At 39.0% G+C, this 9,348-nt stretch overlaps 1 protein-coding gene across 1 annotated transcript; it reads left to right on the forward strand.

Annotated features, from left to right (window-relative positions):
• Positions 1-722: 722 nt before the first annotated feature.
• ckmb (creatine kinase, muscle b) lies at positions 723-8,822 on the forward strand. Its single transcript, XM_030153071.1, has 9 exons — positions 723-795; positions 2,281-2,393; positions 2,678-2,774; positions 3,891-4,045; positions 4,753-4,885; positions 4,986-5,157; positions 5,708-5,831; positions 6,311-6,500; positions 8,255-8,822. The coding sequence occupies exons 2-9, from the start codon at positions 2,301-2,303 to the stop codon at positions 8,431-8,433; spliced, it is 1,143 nt and encodes a 380-aa protein (XP_030008931.1). The 5' UTR covers positions 723-795; positions 2,281-2,300; the 3' UTR covers positions 8,434-8,822.
• The last annotated feature ends 526 nt before the right edge of the window (positions 8,823-9,348 follow it).

Below are 9,348 nucleotides of genomic sequence, written 5' to 3' on the forward strand. Positions count from 1 at the left end.
TGGTATTTGACTAGACTGTTTCTATCTTATAATGTAATCATGCTTTTAGATTTAAAGCACTTTGGTCTTCTTTATGTTGTTGTAAAGTGCTATATACTGTAAATAAACTCTGATTGATTTTTTAAGCCCCGGATGTTTTCAAGTCCTAGTGACACGTCTGATCTGAAGCCAAAGATCATTAATGCCATTGATACTATTGATGAGGCTATGCTACAGCCAACATGGCACGAAATCCAGTACTGTCTTGACTAATGGTGCCCACATAGAGGTGTATTAAATGAGGGAAAAAAAAAAAATCGTTATTTACTTTTCATTTCGGAATAATTTAAACAAATATGACTATTCATTTACTTTTGTAATAAATTTGTTAAATTGTAAAGAGACTTTATGGATACCCCATATATAATTTATACGATATACAATGAAAATTTAACAATACACTTCATAAAACATGTTATTTTCTCCACTCTTGATCCACATTTAGACTCCTAAACCATCTCACTTGTGAACGTTCGCTGCAGTAGGTGAAAGTTTGGACTGAACGGCTGCAGCTGTTGCCTTGTCTCTCATCTCTCTGTTGTGTAGTATGTTCTTGCCTTTTAGAAACAAACCCAGACACTGAAGACCCTCTGTGACCAATCAGATGAGGGGACCCTAAGCCCGGTTAGCCAATGGATGCCGAGTTCTGGGTATAAAGGCTTAAGTCCATGACCTGACAGAGTTGGGCGACCCCTACATTTGGTGGACAGGATCTGATCCCGGGATCTGTTACCTCATTCTTTTCTCCTTGTGCAGGTAAAAGAAGCAAAGCAATGACTTAGTCAGATGTTGTCACTAATTCCGTGGGACAGATTGTGATTTTTACATTTAAGTGTGGACAAAATCCTCTCCCTGACCAAAATGCAATCAAGCTAAGAGGGGGAAGCGTCCTTAAATCTGGTCAACACATTCCACTGCTGAACCGGAGCCACTCATCTTTTTCTCTTCTGGATTTTTTTTTTTTTTTTCATTATTTGTACATTTTTCCTGATATGGAAACTACTAAAATCACCCATGCTAAGTCTTAACGGCGGCACTGTAGCCTGAAATGAGGCGGTGGTGGTTCAGTGGACGTAGTGGTGTTAATCTGCTGATACAGAGGCATTTAGGGAACAGTGGCGTGGGGTCACTCAGACAGTTGTGGCCATCTATCAGCTGCTGCTGCTGACGCCAGCAGGTCTGCAGGGTGGAGGTGTGGTCTCAGAATAGTTTAGGAGCTCTTGATTTAGCTCTGGAACATGTGGAGCCATCTGTGAGGCATGAACGCTTGACCTTTTGGTGCAACAGGTGTCGCTGGTGCGATAAACTGCACCTCCAGCATTTGACGGAGTTTTGACGTCTGTCTCACAGCTGCAGTTGTACTTCTATTCCTGTCTACGGACTCCTGCAGCTGCGCAGATCTTTAGAAAAGTCATTTGTGTTTAGGCTGTAGATTAAGTCTAGAAAATGTGGTAGAGGTGGAATGTAATGAAATAATTTTCTGATGCTGCAGTAAATCATCATTTCATAGAATGATCTGATAATTGATAAAAACACAATTTTTAAATTTTAGTTTTGGTTTCTTTCCTGCTCTGAACTAAACTAAATACTTGGGTGATACTTTGCATTTTGAGAAACTTTTTTGCCATTTTATAAATTTTGCAATTAATGGACAAAATAAGATAAGAAAATATCTGTTACTTGCAATGATAAGATACTTCTTCAATTAATTTAAAAGGCAATGGAATGCAATGGAAATGTGCATGGAAGTGACAAAATGTGACTAAATTTGCCATCTTTAGTACTTTTTCTGCTGTATAATAAGTACTTTTGCTGCTGCCTTTGCACAGACTCAGACTGAATGGAGTGGGATACAAGTGGAAATCATAGATATAACACTTCTTACTGTAGCTCCCTGCAGATAGAAGAGGGGGAGATAGCATGAGGGGACACAGCCACACTATTAATATAGTATTGAGGCGGTGGTGGTGGTGGGGGGGTGGGGAGGTGTTCAGCTGAAAGAATAGACAGAAGGGTCTGCAGAAGAAAAAGGACGACAGGATGATAAGATGTCTCCTGTTTGCCAGACGAGTTATAGACAAAGCACTGGTGAAACTGGGTGAAACACCTGAAATTAAGCACGGTAAAGCACAGCAGTGGTAGACTATACAACATTGTACAAAATTAAACCCTCCTGTTATTCTGTAATAATATGTGATGGAGCATGATCGATGAACCCATCTTTCCCTCCTGTTGTTTCAGACGGAGTAAGAATCGCAGCCATGGCAAAGAACTGCCACAACGACTACAAGATGAAGTTCTCTGTTGATGATGAGTTCCCCGATCTGTCCCTGCACAACAACCACATGGCCAAGGTAAGGCTGCAGTGACATCACATGATCTCAGAAAACACTCTGCTTAAGTAGGAAGAAGTAGGAGTATGTTTACCAGAGCGAGTTAGCTTCATCTACACTTAGCCAACAGTAAAGTACAAGTATCGAGTGATAACAGTCAACTCACATTGTTAAAAGAAAAAAAAATGAATGAAAAGACATAAAAGTCTCCAAAGACCTCACCACACAACCTTCATTCATCTTTACTTAAACTCAGTGTTTCTCTGGTGTTAGAGAACATCATGCGAGTGTTCAATGTTCTGCAGGTGCTGACCAAGGACATCTACGCCAAGCTGAGGGGAAAGTCCACCCCCAGCGGCTTCACCGTGGATGACGTCATCCAGACCGGAGTCGACAACCCTGGTAAGACCGAGCAAATCGACAAGCTACGCAAAAACACACCCCAGCAGGCAGCAGCTCCAAGGAAACTGGACAGAAATGAGCAGCAGGGAACGTTATGAACAATAGACGTTGTTATCAATCATCTCCAAGCTAACATTAACGTGACACTCAGGCCTGGGACATACAATGACACTGAAGACACAATTTTATAACATATCATGATATTATTTTATACCATAATGTGATAATTTTCATGCAAAACCAATATAATTTTATGTGAAGTTGAATATAATATTTTTGTCTTGTCAAATAAAACACAAAACTTTCCAATATTTTACTCTGAACATTATCTAACTTTTGCCGGCTTTGAAATTAGTTAAACATTTTAACAGTTTTAAATTGTTAAAAACCTCAAACAACCATCTGGTTTCTTTCACTCAGGACCAAAAACCCCAGTTTTATATCATCACCAACGGTCATATTTTTATTATCATTACAACGTCATTTGATTGGTGTTACTTTAATGACCCCACTTGAGTGTAGAATTAGCGCCACCAACTGTCTATGTTGAGGCCTTTCACTGTTAAAATCTGTCACGGCTCTTGTCACAGTCCAACAAATTCCAACATTAATGGAAATGTACTGTTGTTGACTTTATTAGACTAGTTAACTAGATAACACCCCAGTTGAATTGATAAACACCAACATGAATAAATCAGTAAATATGTAACTGAACATGTAAAATATGGGTGGATCTTCGTGATTTTTTTGTTTTTCTTTAGCCATGTCAGCAATTTTGGTTAATTTACTGGAGTCTCTCTAATCATCAGTAATTTCTTTGTATATTTATGTAATTATTTATGTTTAATCTGCTCTGATTAGTTTGTTTCCAGAGTGCTTAATACCAATCACTGCTTCTTCATTTCATGTACTGTATGTGCATAAATAAATTATTGTTAAGGTTATGTTGGAGAAAGGAAAAAGACATTTAAGACATGCCATTTAGTATTAATAATTTGCAAATTTTTAAATTTTTTTAATGACACCCTAGAGAAAAAGCCACCAGGTCTCACCAGGTCTCACCAGGTCAGTCGTGCCAGTTTTTCTAGTTAAGTCCTATACTAACTTCCCCTCCAGGTCACCCCTTCATCATGACCGTGGGCTGTGTTGCTGGTGATGAGGAGTCCTATGAGGTCTTCAAGGAGCTGCTGGACCCAGTCATCTCCGACCGTCATGGTGGATACAAACCCACCGACAAGCACAAGACCGACCTGAACTTCGAGAACCTGAAGGTAACGAACTGAGACTCAGGAGGAAAAATAGTGTTTAAAGATGGAAAGAACTGGAAGGAACAGCAAATGCCAAACTAAAACACATGAGTTTATCTCTGAGGGTTGATGTGTTACTGATAGAGTCAAGTCTGCAGTCAGTAACTACTGCCATCAATCACATATTTAACCTCCTACCCATCTGAAAACACCAGTAAGAGACTAAAACCCTCCTATAATAGGGTCAAAACAGAGTCTAGAGGAGGGCAGAATTCTAGTTTCCTCTCAGACACTTGGATTATACTGACAGATGATAATAGAAAGTTTGTGCAATGACCCAAAAATGTAGTACACAGTTATAAATACCTTAAAATTCAGTTCCAACATTTATACGTAAAGATGAAGACAAAACTATCAGTAACGATTAGAGATGCAGCTCTTGGGTGGTTTCATTGCTGATTATTTACAGATTAATCACTTGGTCTGTAAAATGCTGTCATCAAATGTCTTATATGGTCAAGAAGAACAACATATTCAATTTAGTGTCACAAAGGAGGATCGATACCAGAAAATATCTACATTTAAGGAGAAATCAGACAATTTACACTGAATAATGAATTGATAATATTGATAATCAGATTACTTCTAAATAGTCGATGACCTGAGTGATTCATTGTTGGGTTTATTTGTGTATATTTAATTGTCTATTTTGTGTTCGCATGTCCTCGTAGGGCGGTGACGACCTGGACCCCAACTATGTGCTGTCCAGCCGTGTGCGTACCGGTCGCAGCATCAAGGGATTCACCCTGCCCCCCCACAACAGCCGTGGAGAGCGCAGAGGCATTGAGAAGCTGTCCATCGAGGGTGAGTATCAGACCAACAACGACCACATCAGTCAGTCCAACTCATTCTATCACACACAGACAGACACAGACCGGTTCCCTAATGCCCCGTCTCCTCTCAGCCCTGGCCAGTCTGGACGGAGAGTTCAAGGGCAAGTACTACCCCCTGGACGGCATGACCGATGCCGAGCAGGAGCAGCTGATCGCTGACCACTTCCTGTTTGACAAGCCCGTGTCCCCCCTGCTGACCTGCGCTGGTATGGCCCGTGACTGGCCCGACGCCAGAGGCATCTGGTGAGTCAACGGCGGGAAATGGAATCAAACCTGATGGGAACTCAGAAGCTGTCTCTGTACACATTCTAGGTTTTCAGAGGGCTCATGAGATGCGTGATTGTGAGACTGAAACTAGGTTATTCTGAGTTATTTTCACATCATTTGGCTTAGGTGAAGCCTATAGTGGTGCTGCAGCTAAGACTTGAATTAGTACAAAATAAACATAACCTTTGAGTTAAATGAGGATCCTGATGTGAGGTAGGATTTAAAAGATCCAAGGACAAGAAGAGGGTTGATCAAATTTAGTCTCCAAGCTAAAATCCCCTTCTGCTTCCATCCTCTAACAATCCAAACAGAATGTCACCATCTGTTGCTTTCTCCCTCAACCCTGATGTGAAAAAAAAAAAAAATCCACACTATTCCACTTTTAGACATATTTAAATGTTTCAAACACCCCCTCCACTATGTAAACAGTCATGTTTCTGAGAGAATATTTAACGATATGCCTGATCGGCATCTAAAAGTATGTTTCAGAATCAAAGCTCAAACTGACCTCATGTTCTTCCTTCAGGCACAACGAGAACAAGACCTTCCTGGTCTGGGTGAACGAGGAGGATCATCTGCGTGTCATCTCCATGCAGAAGGGTGGAAACATGAAGGAGGTCTTCAGGCGCTTCTGCGTTGGCCTGCAGAAGGTAGGCAGCACATGAAGCCATGTGTAATTTAATACAAATGTACTTTGTGTTCCTTACATTTTGGAATCAGGAGTTTTATTTTTACTTTGAGGAGAATCGATCCTTTTTTTTTCATTTCTGCATCAGTGCATCAAAACAGATTGCAGTCTAAATGGAGCAAACATCCTTTTATACTCTGAGGACTGGGTTTTTCCTTTTTACGGCAGTAAAGATGTTAAACAGTACTTCTATTTGTAACCTAGTACCAGTACTTCTACTGATGTTGCTACAGAAATTGTGCATTTTTTATGCTTCTGCAAAAACATATAGGTCTCAAAACCATTTTAAGCTTTTTTGAGCACAAGTCTGTGCTTTTTTTTTTTAACCAACGGGGTAAATATGAACCATTCTGTGGCTCTTTCTGAACTGAACACCTGCACAGCTGCTCAGTTTTACCTGCTTTGTGTCTGACTTCTGTCCGTGTCCTCTGTCCTGATCAGATTGAGGAGATCTTCAAGAAGCACAACCACGGCTTCATGTGGAACGAGCATCTGGGCTACATCCTGACCTGCCCCTCCAACCTGGGAACCGGTCTGCGTGGTGGCGTCCACGTCAAGCTGCCCAAGCTCAGCACACACCCCAAGTTCGAGGAGATCCTGACCAGGCTGCGTCTGCAGAAGCGTGGCACAGGTCCGTGACTAACACCACCAAAAACATGCATTATAGCCCCACTTCTTCATATTCTGCGCCTTTTTCCACTTAGCTAATTAGCGTACCTGAGCAGATCTTCTTCTATTATGGTTTTACCAGTGAATCATATCAGAACGTTTAAGTGAACAGCGCCACCTATTGTACAGGAGGGTGAAGCGTCACAGTGTAACAGACATTTAATTACTGTGGAAATTCAGAAAAAATATAACTAAATCAACTATATAGAATTAGCTTTTTGTGTGCTAACGTTGTATTTTAACATTCCTGTGCCATTTCGCTGTGAGCAGCCGTTAATGTCTAGGCTGGCATAATGGATCGGCACGTCCGCCATCTTGGATTAGAAGAGCTAATGTTAGCATTAGTTAACCGACATAAATTAGTCTTTTTTTATGCTGTGGTTTACGATTTATATGGCATTAAAACGTTTTACCACAGTTTTGTTTCACCTAACTATATATAGATCACAAAAGTGTCGTCGCTTTGACGCTAACATTTTAAAAACAAAATGTAAAAATGGTGGACACTAGCATTAGCTAACTAATCCACCTACACGTATACAGACATATTTTTAATGAAACCAATAACAAACCTATTTCTGACTACCTTAATAAGTTTAAATGTTTACTATAAGCCAAGGTCTGGGCTGAAAATAAATTATATTGCTTATAAAACTACAAAAAAAAAATCCTATACATCAACAATACTTAGTCTGGTATTAAGTATTACCTTTGTCATTCATCTTTCCATGCTAGCTTGTTAGCTACCACATAGCTACTATTAAATATTGACTTTTCAGATCAGGGAAACTATGTTTACTCTAAACTATTTACTTATTAATTTAGTCCATCTTACCTTATGGCCAAATATCGCTGAAGTATCTAGGGTTAAATGGAAATCCGGTGTCACAGAAACCGTTATTGGGAGTTTCTTTTCTTGTTGTTTGTTTGTTTGTTTTCTCAGTATTTTGTTTTTGTCAGGTTTAACAGTGGAACTTTTGTTGAATATGCTTTTTCAAATATCATGCAAAGTAGTCAAACCTATACATCCATACATTCCATACAAAGGAAACAGAATCAGTTTGTTGTATGCTTCTATATCTTTCCACAACCAACTAATGCAAGTTTGTGAAACACAGGGCCAACTTTATTTCAACTGTTAAATACTAAAAGGTTCCTGAATTTTACGAGGATAAAGCCATCAAAAGCCAAAAATACATTCATCATTTGTACGGGAATCCGAAATGGCAGCTTTAGTGATGTACTGTGTAAGTTCTGCACTTGTAATTAATAATTTTTCTGAAAAAAAAAAAAAAAAAAAAAAAGAAATAAAACCAATATCCCCTCCAAATATAGTGTAATAAACATGAAAAATTACTAAATATATTTGAAATATCATTGAAAATATAGAAATAAACATGTTTTTAAATCCAAAATATTAAATAAACTAACTAAATTAGGGACATGAACTGTTAAAACGGTGAATATTTGTACATTTTTGCCCTAAATGGACAGTGTATCATAGGAGAAACTACATAAACTGGAAAACATCATTATAACATGTTGATATTTCTGTGTGCTTCCCCATTTAAGGGTTAAACATTTAGTGTCTGTAAATAAAAAAGTCACAAATACACATCTAATATTATTTGTGGTTATGATAACAGTCAGGTGTGGCGTCTGAGGTGGGTCTTTTCGTCTTCTTCCGCTCATTTCCCGCCCTGCTTTTCCCTCCAGGTGGCGTGGACACCGCCTCCGTGGGTGGTGTGTTCGACATCTCCAACGCTGACCGTCTGGGCTCCTCCGAGGTGGAGCAGGTCCAGCTGGTGGTTGATGGTGTCAAGCTGATGGTGGAGATGGAGAAGAAGCTGGAGAAGGGCGAGTCCATCGACGGCATGATCCCCGCCCAGAAGTAAAGTGGACAGACAACCACTGGCTGAATGACTGTCTGTGTTTGTTTTTTTATATTGGATAAAAATGAACAGGTAGCCTTGTTGTAAACTTACTCTGAGCGGCTACTTCTGCTTACTTCATTTCCATCAGAGAAGACACTCCACTTTTCTCTCCACTCCTTTCCTTTCTTACTTTACTGTCACCTTCACTCCATCTTTTCTTTTTCCTCTTTTTCTATCTCCTGTCACTCCAACCATCTTTCTCCTCATCCTCTATGTAACATCCTGGGATCAATCCATTCATAGTCTGGTCATGGCTATGTATGTGCACTGAAACAAACAAAAAAAAACTAAACCCGGCTGTAAATGTAAATGGAACTGGAAGATTAAACTCTGCCCCATGTGACAAACTGTGTTGGCTCTCATGGTTCATTCCTGGAAAACTGTATGAGATTTATTACATTTGTCAAAAAGGGAAATCAGATACAGTAATGATGTAGAAAAGGAAAAACATAACAGAGCAGACCTACAGTAAAAGTAGAAAAACTGATTATTTACCTCATGTCATATTAATGTAATGAGAAGATCAAATTATAAACACACTGAAAAAAAAAAAGATATACATATATAAACACAATATTATTTACATCATTTCTGTCTTGTGTGTTGAGTGTTTCACATTATTTAATTCCATGTGGCATTAAGTATTTTTTCTGCTACTTTTTGTCTTATGTCTTTCTTATCATTTTATATTTTAATATATTTTGCACAATTTTGTTTTGTCTTGTTACGTATTTTACTTTTTTTTGGTCTTTAACGTCTTTTTCTTTGCTGCGTATTTTTTATGTTTCATATTTTATGGTGTTTTTCTCGTGTTACATATTTTCCTTGTTTCTTCTTTTATGTTCTATTACATCCATTATATAGTTTCATGCTTTA

This window comes from Sphaeramia orbicularis, chromosome 13, assembly GCF_902148855.1.
Source record: "Sphaeramia orbicularis chromosome 13, fSphaOr1.1, whole genome shotgun sequence".
Lineage (NCBI taxonomy): Eukaryota > Metazoa > Chordata > Actinopteri > Kurtiformes > Apogonidae > Sphaeramia > Sphaeramia orbicularis.